The sequence below is a fragment of the Dendrobates tinctorius genome, unplaced genomic scaffold (assembly GCF_039654945.1).
Source record: "Dendrobates tinctorius isolate UK_male_01 unplaced genomic scaffold, ASM3965494v1 ptg000293l, whole genome shotgun sequence".
NCBI lineage: Eukaryota > Metazoa > Chordata > Amphibia > Anura > Dendrobatidae > Dendrobates > Dendrobates tinctorius.
The window spans coordinates 5850710-5865031 of NW_027361960.1; the positions used below are offsets into that span (position 1 = coordinate 5850710).

At 45.0% G+C, this 14322-nt stretch overlaps 1 protein-coding gene across 2 annotated transcripts in view; it reads right to left on the minus strand.

Moving 5' to 3' along the window:
• Window positions 1–229: 229 nt before the first annotated feature.
• The window catches only part of FH (fumarate hydratase), a 139017-nt gene continuing 124924 nt past the window's right edge, over window positions 230–14322 (minus strand). For both annotated transcript variants that reach the window (XM_073560089.1, XM_073560088.1), the window contains exons 9-10: window positions 2185–2338; window positions 230–448 (exon numbers count right to left, since the gene is read on the minus strand). In XM_073560089.1, the coding sequence (XP_073416190.1) occupies window positions 306–448; window positions 2185–2338 (297 nt within the window). In that variant the 3' untranslated portion in view covers window positions 230–305. The remainder of the gene's footprint in view (window positions 449–2184; window positions 2339–14322) is intronic.

Consider the following 14322-nt stretch of genomic DNA (forward strand, 5'->3'; position numbering starts at 1 on the left):
AAAATAACTTTTGTTTGTGGGGAAACTCCTTTTAGTTATGGTCACATACAAGTCATGCTGTTGAAATTCTTATTAAATAAAACATATACTTACGCATGATTCTAGCGTGTGCAGTGACCACTGGCAGCCCACAATCAGTGAGTGCCCTCTAATTTCAGAGTAATTAGTTGTGTAGTTATGAAAAAATACATAAATAACTACCATAATCAAGTGACACGCAACAAGAAACTAAAGCGATAATTAATATTTATTCATTCATTTTATGAAATCAGGACAAAATATAAGGAAACTCAATTACATTAGTGTTATTTTGGACCAAGCATGTCTTCTGGTCTAACCAACTGATCGAACTGCTCTGCTGTAAGAATTCCAAGTTTTACAGCAGTTTCTTTTAAGGTGCCACCTTCCTTGTGGGCAGTTTTGGCAATTTTAGCAGCTTTATCATAACCTACAAAAAAGAAAACAAAAATAATTTGCAATCTTAATATTCCAAAACACAACAGTAATTGGTTTTGTTTTCCTTTTTATGGTCAATATTATTCATCAATTATAGACCATGTTATAAAATATACTGCCATTCAGTACTGCAAGCAATCTTCTGAAAGATTTACAAAGCAACAGTAAGGATTTTAAAATCCCCTTTTTTCTATAAAATAATGAGAGCAGCAAATAGGAAAAAGTGCTAATTGTACGTTTTATCATAACTAAAACTTCAGACGGAATCTGAAAACCCACCTCTTCAAGAAAGCCTACAGCCTGCAATGACCCCGCTACCTCCTTCTCTCTCACCACTACCGGTGATATCACCTCAACCAACACCGAAACTGCTGCAACCCTCCAACCTACTGTCTCCTTCCCCACCATCCTGTAGTATGTAAGCCCGAAAGGGCAGGGTCCTCTCTCCCTTCTGTATCAGTCTGTGATTGTTAGTTTGTTTACTGTGATATCTGTAATTTGTATGTAACCCCTTCTCATGTACAGCACCATGGAATCAATGGTACTATATAAATAAATAATAAGTGAATGTGAAAGCATTCGGCATCTACCAGAATGTTTATGCAGTGACTGCAGGGTGAGTCGAGCAGCGATTGGGGGAGCGGTGTGTGTGGGGGGGCTACCAAAGATCACAGTAGAGCCCGAATCCTAAAAGGGTTTTCCAGATTTATATTATTGTACACTGTCAGTGTGCTTGTATTAAAATAACTGAATCACCTAATACATGCCCACCCCAGATCTGGCCCTGCACTCCACTACTGCTCCTGTGGTTGTTAATTGGATGCAGCACTTGGTTTCAGTGCTGGATTTGAGTAGAGAGAGTAATAGCTGCTTTTATTCTTCTTAAGGGGAAGCGATAATCCAAAAATAAAAACTATTAAAGGGAACCTGTCACCCCCCCCGGGCGTTTTTCAGTTGAAGAGCCACCTTCAGCAGCACTAAGGCTGCATTCTGTGAAGGTGGCTCTTCTTTTTCTGACCCTAGCTGAAATATCGACTTTTATAACTAGCTCCTCATACCTGTAATGTGTCCCACAGGTATGGTGTGTCCCCCTGTATCAGCCGCCTACCATCCGTCCATCATGCCTGTCCTATGTCTCGGCGCCGCCCACCATCCATCCATCATGACGCCCCTGTGCGTCGCTGCCTCCTCCTGTTTTGAATGCCGGCGCCTGCACTGTGACAAGAGTTCTCAGGCATGCACAGTGCGTGCTGCCTGAGAACCGACATCAGGCTATTGCGCCTGCCCCAGCCCCGCAGTGTGTTATGATGTATTCACACTGCGGGGCTGGGGCCTCTGCAACACACAGGCGCAACAGCCTAATGTCGGTTCTCGGGCAGCGCGCTCTTGGAAGGAAAGAAAGATTGCATATGTGATCATCATACTTGGGGGACTCATCAGTGGTTTTGCCAGTAAACGGACATAAAACACTTTGAAAAGTTACAAAATTTTGGCGCAATGTGGAAGTTGCACCAAAAAATTACATCTTTTGCTGTTTTCACACAAGTTTGAAATAGTGCTGCCAAAATGTGCGGAGCTGGGACAGGGCATGGCTATGCCCAGCCGCCTAATTCAGAAAAAGTGCCGGTGGTTTGTAACCCAGAAATATTACTCCAGTCTCAGAATTAGAAACACAACTAATTAGAGAGATAAAGAGAACTTAGGAATTCAAGAAACTCCATTCCTTACCTATGTGTGGATTCAGAGCAGTCACAAGCATTAAGGATTCATTCATCAGTTTGTTAATTCTGTCCGTATTCGCTTGAATTCCAACAATACAATTGTCCGTAAATGAAACTGAAGCATCGCCAAGGAGCCTGACCGAGTTTAGGATATTTTTTATCTAAAAAATATAGGGAGAAAAGAAATTCAAATGGTCAAGAGTACAAGCAAATAAACAGAATATATTTTAGCTGAAAAATCTTCCTCCTTGAATTATGAGTCACTTCTTCCCCTCACCCCTACCGAACTCACCACTCTGCTTTAATCAAGAAAGATTTGAGATGTTCTTTTTCAGAGCATTGCTGGGACAATCAAGTGTCACTGTATACAGCATATTAACAGGAACCTGTTCAGTAATTCATCCCTACAAAACTGCCCCCAATGTCATGTAATGTGCATAACTAACATGTTCATTACACTTTAAGGGCAAGTTCACACTGGGCGTTTTTGCTGCGTTTTTTTGTATGCTAATTTTCAGCTGCTTTTTACAGTACCTGCAAAGCCTATGAGATTTCAGAAATCTCATGCACACACATTGGTTTTTTGTCATCAGGATTTTCTGCTTTGCAGCTTTTTTTTTTTTTTTTTTTTTACTTAGAGCATGTCCCTTTTTTTTTTCAGCGTTTTTCACCCATTGACTTCAATGGATGGCGAAAAATGCTGTAAATACGCAGGTTGACTTGTCTTGCAAGGTATGTGCTGCAGAAAAGTCAAGGACAGCCAGATGTGACATCACAGTCACCTCTGCTACCTCTAGATGGCAGGCTGCATGATGTGTCCATACAGCCTGTCATCCAGCAAAACAGACCTGAACCCCATTCACTTGATTGGGGGGCCCAACAATTCATTGTTTGACACGCTGTCATATGCATGATAGCACGGCAAACACCGCTCCTGATCGGCTGTGAAACCATCCCCACTGGTCAGAGAACCGCGGCTCCCACGCTGTCAAAAGACAGCATGAACACTCAGCTGTGATCGCTGAGGTCAATGGTGTCAGCTGATGGGACTACTGCTCCCATCATCCAACACCTGCTGCCGCTAATAACCACAGGAGCGGATGATGGAAGTATTCATCAGGAGATGTTGCGCTGTAAATAATTAAAAAAACAACATGAATGGGTTCCCCCCTATTTTTGATAACCAGCCAGGCAAACTCACAGCAGGGGGCTACAACCCTCAGCTGTCAGCATTAGCAAGGCTGGTTATCAAGAATAGAGGGGTTCACACGCTGTTTTTTCAAAATTATTTAAGTAACTTAAAAAAAAAAAAACAGCGTGGGGTCGCCAACATTTTTGAGAATCAGCCTTGCTAAAGCTCACAGGTGAGGGCTGATGTTCCTACACTGGTAAGGGGCCATTAATATTGGCCCCACCCAGCCTAAATATAGCAGCCCGCAGCTGCCCAGAAAAGGAACATCTATTAGATGCGCTGATTCTGGCGTTTTGCCCGCCTCTTCCCACTTGACCTGTAGCGGTGGCAAGTGGGGTTCATATTTGTGGGGTTCATGTCACCTTTGTATTGTCAGGTGACATCAAGCCCCGAGGTTAGTAATGGAGAGGTGTCAATAAACAAAACTGTTGTTTTAGCCACAAATTTTTTCATTTTCACATGGATAGCCGGAAAAAAATGGACCGCAAATTTGTTGTGCAATTTCTCCTGAGTACAACGAAACCCTATTTGTGGTCGAAACCTACTCTTGAGGCACAGTGCAAAGCTCAGAAAGGAAGAAGCACCATATTGGAGATAAGATTTTGCAAGAATAGTTTGAGTGTGTCATGTCAAAGAGCACCTGAGGTGCCAGAACAGCAGAAAGCCCCCATTTTACAAAATATACCCCCCAATCAATTCATCTAGGGGTGCAGTGATTATATTGACACCACATGTGCCTCATTAGATAATTATACAATTCTGCGGGGAAGAATGAATAATTACATTAAAACAACATTTTAGTGTTAAACATTTAATGTTAGGGCTAATAAGAAAAAATGGTCCTCAAGTTTGCTGAGCAATTTTTTCCTGAGTGCGCCAATACCCTAAGTGTAAACAGGAAATATTTTTCAGGCACAGCGCAAAGTTCAGATGGGAAGGAGCCTCCTATTATAGTGCAGATTTTACTGTTATGGTTTGCGGGTGCCATGAAGCGGTGTAAGTGACTAGATGACTTTATTCTTCGGGTCGGTGAAATTACAGTGATACCAGATTTATAGGTTTTTTTACGTTTGGCTACGGTCACACACTAAAAAAACGCTTTTTATTGCAGATACTTGTTTTTGCAGCACCATGTTTAGATAGCTACAATTTTTCCATAGTTCGGCTGACAGTCATGTAAGGGCTTGTTTTTTTGTGGGGCTTGTTGACGTTTTTATTGGTACCATTTTCGATTACAATTTTTTTTTATTGCTTTCTATTCCGGTTTTTGGGAAGCAAAATGAACAAAGATCAGCAACTTTTTTTTATATGCTGCTCAGCGCGTGGTAAAATTGATAAGGCAGCTTTATTCTTTGGGTCAGTACAATTTCAACGATACCACATTTATATTTTTTATGTTTTGGCGCTTTTTTACACAGTTAAAACAGTTTTATAGAAAAAATATATTTTTGCATCGCTGTATTTTTTATTCTTCCACTGATGGAGCTGTATGGCAGAATGTTTTTTTGATCGAGTCTTATTCCACTTTTTGTTCGTCTATATGATAAAGCATTGTTTTTTGGCCTTTACTGTGTTTACTGAAGAGGTTAACTAGTGGGACAGTTTTGTAGGGCGAGTCGTCACAGACACAGCGATGCCAAACGTATACTTTTTTTGGCTTTTTAACATAAAAATAGAAGTTTATCAGTAATATATCTATATAGATAAATAGATTATTTTCAGGTGAAAAAGTATTAAGTTACGTACCGGTAACGGTATTTTTCGGAAGCCCATGACAGCACCACGAGAGAGGGGATCCGCCCTATAGGAACAGGAAACCTACAGATACAAAAGGGCGGCACCTCTCCCACGCATCAGTTGGATTACAGAGCTTGAGAGGCTACCATGGTTAGTACACAACATATGATATATACAACCTATCTACCCTATTTAACCGAATTATTTCATACCATCTCCCACATATGGTGATTCTATGAACAATCTTCTAAAGGAGTGCACCCCTATACGTGAACAAGGGAGGGAACTAAGGGTGCTGTCATGGGCTTCCGAAAAATACCGTTACCGGTACGTAACTTAATACTTTATTCGGACTCCCATGACAGCACCACGAGAGAATTACAGAGATGTAAACTAACTTAGGGAGGGACTACAGCCTGCAGCACCCTTAGCCCGAAGGTGAGGTCTGAGGAGGCACCCATGTCTAACCGATAGTGGTTAAAAAAGGTGGAAGGAGATGACCAGGTGGCCGCCTTACATATTTGATCAATTGATACTCCAGATCTCTCCGCCCAGGATGATGCCATGGCCCGAGTGGAATGTGCCCTCAGGTTCTGTGGAGCCGGACCGCCACCTGCTGTGTAGGCAAGAGAGATAGCCTCCCTAATCCACCTTGCTAATGTGCGTTTTGATACTCTGTATCCTTTCCTGGAACCTTGGAAGGAAAGGAATAATGCGTTCTCCTTCTTCCAAGGATCCGTGGCTGCTAAATATGTCAGTAAGCATCTTCTAATATCTAACGCCTGGAGTTTCTGCTCTTTAGGGTTGGTTGGGTTAGGGAGGAAGGAAGGCAGAACTATCTCCTGTGTCCTGTGGAATTGTGTTGCTACCTTGGGAAGGTATGCTGGATCTGGCCTTAGGATCACTCTATCCTGTAAGAACTCTGTGTAAGGAGGCAATCTGGAGAGTGCCTGTATGTCGCTCACCCTACGTGCGGATGTTATTGCTACCAGGAATGCTGTTTTAAGGGATATAATCTTTAGTGAGGCGGAATCTAAAGGTTCAAACGGACTTTCTGTCATGGCTGTAAGGACTAAGTTTAAGTCCCACGGTACGCATCTGTCTTTGTGTATAGGTCTCGATCTGGCCGCTGCTCTGATGAACCTTGCTACCCAATAATCTTTTGCAATATCAGCTGCAAACAGGGCCCCTAAGGCTGAAACTTGTACTTTTAGCGTGCTTGTGGAGAGACCCAATTCGAAACCTTTCTGGAGAAATTCCAGAATATGTTTCGTGGGAATTCCATCTCTGATGTCAAAGTGAAAGGTGGACAGGAAGCGTTTCCAGGTCCTAGCATAGATATTAGTGGTGGTTAATTTTCTGCTTCTTAGGAGGGTGTCAATTAAGTTCTTGGAGAACCCTCTATTTTTTAATAGTGACCTTTCAAATACCATGCCGTCAAATGAAGTCCCGCTACTTGTGGGTGGCTGACTGGCCCCTGGTAGAGGAGATCCGGAAGGTTCGGCAGTACCCAGGGATCGCCTACCGACATGGTCCTCAACCATGCGAACCAGGTCCTCCTGGGCCAAAAGGGGGCAATCAGTATGACTCTTGCCTGATCCTCTCTGATCTTCCTGACTACCAGAGGAAGAAGATTCAATGGTGGGAAGGCGTATGCCAGAGAAAAATCCCATCTTATCAGTAGGGCATCCACCGCCAGGGGATTTTCCCTGGGGTTCAGAGAGCAGAACAATCTTTCTTTTCTGTTTTTTCTGGTGGCAAAGAGGTCTACCTCTGGCTGGCCCCATCTGCGGACAATCTGGCGGTAAATATTTTTGTTCAAAGCCCATTCTCCTGGTCTTAGAGCCTTGCGGCTTAAAAAGTCTGCTCTTACATTGTCCTTTCCGCTGATGTGGAGCGCGGTCAAAGATAGACAATTTCTCTCTGCTATCTGGAGGAGCCGTTCTGTTATCTGCATCAGAGCGCTGGAGCGGGTTCCACCTTGGTGGTTGACATATGCTACCGCTACCTGGTTGTCCGAGTGTATCCTCACATGATGGCCATGCAGGTAGATAATGAGTTTCTTGACTGCCCGCTCTATCGCCAATAGTTCTCTCTGGTTGGATGAGATTTCAGAATTAGAATCCCACTGGCCCTGTACCACTATGTCCCCCATATGGGCTCCCCAACCGAAGGAACTTGCGTCTGTGGTTATAATACGGGTTATCTGTGTTATCCAGGGCACCCCTGACGCTAGGTTCTCGCTCTCAAGCCACCATCTCAGTGATGCAACAGTTGAGGGGCTTAGACACATCTGACCCTGTAAGGAGCCTCCAAGGGCCCTGCTATTAATCAAGACGTCGTTTTGAAGGGTTCTGGTATGGAACTGTGCCCACCTTACTGCTGGGATGCATGAAGTTAGAGAACCTAACAGGGACATGGCCTGTCTGAGGGTCATAGATGGATTATCCATTGCCCGAAGAACCTGCTCCTGTATCTTTTGTATTTTATCTAGTGGTAGCAGGCACCGCTGAGTGTCTGAATTTAGTATCAACCCTAAAAATTTCTGTATTTTTAAGGGCTGGAGTCGGGATTTCTCGTAGTTTAAAATCCATCCCAGGTTTTCTAACCTGGATTTAGCTTTTTCTATCTGGGATTTACAATGACCCACCGATTTTCCTACAATCAAGAAATCGTCTAAATATGGAATGATTAAGACGTCCACCTCCCGTAAGTGAGCCATAACTTCGGCCACTAACTTTGTAAAAACCCTGGGTGCTGCTGAGAGACCAAAGGGAAGGGCTCTATACTGAAAATGACGTACTGTGCCCTCTACTGAAACTGCCACCCTCAGGAACTGCTGGAAGTCTGTATGGATAGGTACATGATAGTACGCGTCTTTCAAATCTATGACTGCCATAAAACAACCTTTAAACAATATTTTTATTGTTGTATTAATGGACTCCATTTTGAATTTATGATTAATCAAAAACTCGTTAAGGGAACGAAGGTTTATAATCGTTCTGAATGTGTTATCAGGCTTCTGGATTAGAAACAGGGGAGAGTAAAACCCTCTTCCTCTTTCAGCCTCTGGAACCTCTACCAGAACATTTTTCTGACATAGGCTCAAGACTTCCGCTTCTAAAGCCGCTTGTTCGAGATGAGAAGATCTTAAGGGGGTCAGTTTAAAGGTGTCCCGCGGGATCTGGGTAAACTCCAACCTAAGCCCGGTGGATATTACCTTACGCGCCCAGTCACTATTCGTAATCTGTGACCATGTCGGGAAGAAGGATGACAGTCTACCCCCTACGGGAACCGCTAGTCATTGATTTGGTTTCTTTTGATCTCTCGACGAGCGTGTAAACATATAGCCCGTACCTCGTCTCCTTCTGTCTTCCCATCTGGGTCGATCTCTAACAGGCGAAGAGTTGCGCCTTCTCCCCTGGCCAAATCTCCTTCTACCAAATGGGCGACGGTAGGACGCTGATAAAAGGTTTGGGAATTTTTTCTTGTCGTCCCCCGCCTTTTCAAGCAGCTCATCTAGGACAGTCCCAAACAAATATTCGCCCTCACATGGAATCGCACAGAGCTTTGCTCTGGACTGGATGTCTCCCTGCCAGCACTTTAGCCACAGGGCTCTGCGAGCTGCGTTAGAGAGACCTGCTGCTCTGGCGGCCATTCTCACTGCATCCGCTGAGGCATCTGCCAGGAAGGCTGCTCCCTCTTGGATGGTCGGTAGGGCCCCAAGAATTGTCTGTCTTGATGTACCCTGTTTTAGTTGTGACTCCAACTGGTCCAACCAGACCATCATGGACCTGGCCGTGCACGTTGAAGCCACTGCTGGTCTTAAGGACCCGGCCGCCATCTCCCAAGTGTTTTTCAGGAAAGTATCAGCTTTCCTATCTAAGGGATCTTTAAGGGCTCCCATGTCTTCAAAGGGGAGCGAGGATTTTTTTGATGCCTTCGCAATGGCAGCGTCTAATTTGGGGGCTCTGTCCCAAGAACTTACTGCCGGATCGTCGAAGGGGTATCTCCTTTTGAGGGCTGGTGGTAGCGACCCTCTTTTGTCCGGTTTTTTCCACTCTCTGTGGATCAGATCCTGTATCTTTTGATTTAACGGAAAGACTCTCCGCTTCCTCTGTTCCAGCCCACCGAACATGACATCCTGCATGGATAAATGGGGCTTAGGCTCCTCTACCTCCATTGTCCCTCTGACTGCTTTGACCAGCTTGTCTACCCGGTCAAGAGGCAGACAAAATCGCCCCGAGTCCTCTTCTCCTGAGGAGGACGAGGGAGATGAAGCCTGGGAGTCTCTGCTTTTTCTCCACTCTACCGAGGAATCAGATTCCGCCGGGACCTCGCCCCTTAGACTTTGCGGCTGAGACAAGGACTTTAGGGTCTCCCTCATTTCTACCCTGACAATGTCTCTCAAACTCGCCGCTACTGCAGGCGACTCATCTGCCACCGTCTGCTGAATACAAGGGGGGCACAATCTTTTGAGGCACGCATCCGGTAATGGGCATGCACAGAGTGCGCATTCCCTATGCTTATTTTTACTTGTAGCTTTCTTTCCCTAGAAAAGAAAAACACAGAAGGGGGGTCCCGTCACTGAGTGAACTTTCACGAAGATCACTTACCAGTGCCACAATCAAGTACCGGAGAACGAGGGGGATTTCTTTCGGTCGATGCTCCTGTCTGCCTGGAGGAGCTTTTATGAGTGGACTGGTCACTTCGTCCCGCATTACTGTCACGGGACCCTTTCTTTTTCTGTTTGACCTGCCGAAGGTCATCCAGGGGCGGCAGTGATGTTTGCCGCTGCTGCCCTTGCTTCTGCTGCTGCTGCTGCTGCTCTCGATCGCTTTCCATTACCACTGCTGCTGCTGCACACTGCTGCATGTAGTAATGTGGCCAAGGCAAGGAACCCTGCCCGGGTCCCACCTAAATACCCCCTCCTCCGGTCAGCAGTATCCATGCCGCGCCCCTCCCCCCCATTAACGGAGCTCCCTACCCCAGCTGGCGCCCGAACTCGCGCCATCGGTGTTTCCGATGGGCGCCGCCATCTTGGAATCGCCGCGCATGCGCAGTGGCGCGCTGACCCGGAAGCGCCTCCTCCGCCCGCCCCCTGACGTCACCGCTACCTCGGAAACGCCGGAAGCCCCGCGGGACGCCCGGGAGCTCCGGAGCAGCGCCCGGTCGCAGCCCCCTGCACAGCGCTGCCAACCCATATGCGGGGGTATACTTACCGGCGGCGGCTAAATTCCTGGAGACGGACATCCTCCGGACGCCGCTCCCTGCTGTCCACGCCACCGCCGTGACACCCATCCTGGGCCACCGTGGCGTCCTCCAGGAAATCCGAACCAGGCCGAGGTAGGAGACCCCCTCGCTACCGGTGTTGGCTGGCCGGCCTGGGATCCAAATCTTTTGTAGGATCCCGTCCCCTCAGGAACAGGAAACCAACTGATGCGTGGGAGAGGTGCCGCCCTTTTGTATCTGTAGGTTTCCTGTTCCTATAGGGCGGATCCCCTCTCTCGTGGTGCTGTCATGGGAGTCCGAATAAAATAAAATACGGTATATCTTTATATATATTTCTGAACGTGTGTGTGTGTGTGTGTGTGTGTGTGTGGGTGTGGGGGGGGGGGGTGTATCACCAACCAATCACGAAGCATCTTTCATTTCACCAGAGCTGTTTTGGTTGCTATGATCAACAGTTTTCCCTCTCCAGAAAACACCTCAGCAGACACGGACATGGTGGGAGAAATCTAGCATTCCAGGAAATATAAGCTCCCAGCCATTGTCTGCCCCCCAAAAAGGAGCAGAGAGCACATGACAGAAATGAATCACTCCTTCCGTGCCCATATACACATCACACATCCTCCATCCCATAGGCACATCTTTCCTCTTAAAGGGATCATTGGAATGGAAGTCAGTGCAAATCCCTCAGTGCTCTGATTCTGACCCCAGGCTTCTATTAAAGGGATCATTGGTATGGAAGTCAGGGCAAATCCATCCAGCGCTCTGATTCTGACCCCAGGCTTCTATTAAAGGGATCCCCGGTATGGAAGTTAGGACCGTTCCATTCAGCGCTCTGGTTCTGACCCCAGGCTGACGGGATGATGTGGGATATTAGGGGTAATAGTCCGGTGGCTCTGGCTGACAGGACAATGTGGGATATTAGGGGGAGTAGTCCGGTAGCTCTGGATGACGGGACAATGTGGGATATTAGGGGGAGTAGTCCGGTAGCTCTGGATGACGGGATGATGTGGGATATTATAGTGAATGTGGCTATGCGGAGTGGGTGGGGCTATATTATAATATATATTAGAGATTCATTATAATTTGTTATAAATAACCGTAGTTAGTTACTATGCCCGGGCAGCGCCGGGCTCTTCAGCTAGTGTGTGCGCGCGTGTATAATATATATATATATATATATATATATATATATATATATATATATATATATATATATATAAATTTGTCCCACTATATTACTTTCACTTTCAGCAGCCCGGTCGCTGTTATAGTCCATTGCAATGCACGACCATTACAATGGCTTATAACTGTCAGTGATGCACTGGCACAAGCCCCTGAGACCGTGCTCTGCACATGGTCTATTGAGCTTGCAGTAGTCTGGTGACCATTATGACGACATCGGGTCACCATGGCAACGATAGGAGGGCAGAAGGAGGGGCTTTCTGGTCTGAGGGGTGTCGCTTGGTCTTAGTCTGGCGCCTCCCGTCTTCTTACAATCACCCTTCTCCTGCTTGCTTAATGTGGATGACATGTCCCTACATCATCCACACCATCTCCTTGGCATCACGCTTCTGCGCAGGCGTAATTGCACTTTATTTGTAATTTCTGTGCACGTTTCACTGACTAGAGCAGAGCAAAGTACTGCAGTGCGCAGGCGCCGGGAAAGGTCAAAGAGGCCCAGCGCCTGTGTGCAGCAGTACTTTACTCTGCCCTAGTCAGTGAAACGTGCACAGAAATTACAAAAAAAAAAAGTGCAATTCCACAATTTTTTTTTACCGTGTTCAACAACTGCTAAAAGTTACCTGTCATTACGATTCTCCAGATCATTGCGAGTTCATAGACACCAAACATTTTTTTGAGATCGGGGGCTGGGTGAAGGATTATTTTTTGTGCGCCAAGTGAAGATTTGAAGTTTTGATCACCTGTTATTGCGTTTTAAGGCAATGCTGCGGTGACCAAAAAAAAACAATTCTGGCGTTTTGACTTTTTTATTTGCAGTTACGCCGTTTACCAATCAGATTAATTATTTTTATATATATAAAATTCTAAATATATTATATCTAAATATATAGGAAATCTAAATACCATCAATACAAGAATTAGATGATTGAGAAGTTTTGGCAGATATGACAAAAAAGGTTGAGATCATTAAAGTAAATGATGAAATCTGTGACGTCATTGCAAGGGGCTAATCGCTGCCATGGTGAACAAATGTCATCATGACGACATCCAGGTCACCCGAGCTAGAAAACTTGCCACAACGTGCTCAGAGCATGCTGTAGCAAAGTTTGTCTGCCAGTGCAGCATTGACAGTTTGCAAAGCTTCTGCTTTCCTATAGTTTACAAGCGATCACACTCCATAGTGGGACAAAGTGAAAAAGAGAAAAAAAAATATTATACCCATAAATAATTAAAAAAAAAAAAAAAAAGTGCACATATTTGGTATCACGACATCCAGAATGATCCGACCTATAAAACAGTCCCAATAGTTAATCCTCTTAGTGAGCACCTCAAATAAAATAAAAGGCAAAAAATTATGCTTTATCATGCCGCCAAACAAAGTAGAATAAAACATAATCAAAAAGATGTAAATAAAAATGTTAAGTCGCTGAAAGTGTCATCTTGTCCTGAAAAAAACAAGCCGCCATACAGCTGGATCAGCAAAAACATAAAGAAGTTATAGCTCTCAGAATAAAGCGATGCAAAAATAATTATTTTTTCTATAAAATATTTTTTATTGTGTAACAGCAGCAGCGTAGTACACTACCAATGATAGTCAATGGGAATTTGAGAATTGGTGTGCACATGCTGCGGAAAAATCCATGCGGAATTGCAGCGTTTTATTCCCCGAAGCATGTCAATTCTTTGTGCGGATCCGCATCGTTTCTGCACTCATTGACTATACATTGAGTAAGGCAAATCTGGACATCAAAAAACGCATGACAATCCGCAAAAAATCCACTAGAAATCCACATCAATTCCGCAAGCATTTTGGCCTGTGTTTTCTGCCAAGAGATGCAGATTCTGTGCGGAAAATTCTGCAGGCAAATTTGCAACGTGTGCACATACCCTAAGGCTATGCGCACACGATGCAGATTTCCTGCGGATCCGCAGCGGATTTTTCCGAGCAGAAATGCTGCAGATCTGCACTGTGATTTACATTACAATGTAAATCAATTAAAAAAAAACCGCTGTGCACACGCTGCGGTTTTTTCAGCGCGGTTTTTGTGCGGTCCAAAAAAAGCAGCATGTCACTTTTGTGCGGTTTTCCACCTGCTCCAGTCTCCAAATCCGCAGGGGGAAAACTGCTGTGTAAAACCGCACAAAAACCGCTGGAAAACCGCAATAAAAAAGGAAGAAATCCGCAGGAAAAATGCAGGTCATTTGACCTGCAGATTTCTTCAAATCTGCGCGGAAAAATCCGCAGGAAGAAAGTCTACGTGTGCACAATGCACATAGCCTAAAGCCGCTTATCAAAAGTCCAAAAAAAGGTCATGTGTCTGAAAATGGTACCAATAAAAAGGTCAACTCGTCCAGCAAAAAAAAAAAAGCCCTCACATGACTGTTGGCCAAAATATGGAAAAATTATAGTGCTCAAGATAAGGAGGTGAAAAAACTAGCTCGGCTCACATTTATACTGTGCTCTAAAACTTGAGACAGACAGAACCCCCAGCAGAAGATTCCCTATAATGATGCAGATGGAAGTACTGTGGACGCGTCTGGCCTATGATCCAGCAGTGAGTCTTTTTAGGCGTGCATAAAAACACAGTCCACCACAGTTTTGTGCACTTATGAAAAAAAAGACATTGCTGAACAGAGGCCAAACGGAGTCAAGACTAACTATGCTGATTCAGTATAGTGAATGGATGCTTTGGAAGTTTCATCTGAATCACGTCACTCGAAGATTTAGTCGGAAACCCCAAAGTGCTCAGTACAGTGCACAGGATAAATGTGATCCCAAACGTTATGCAAGATGTTCTCAAT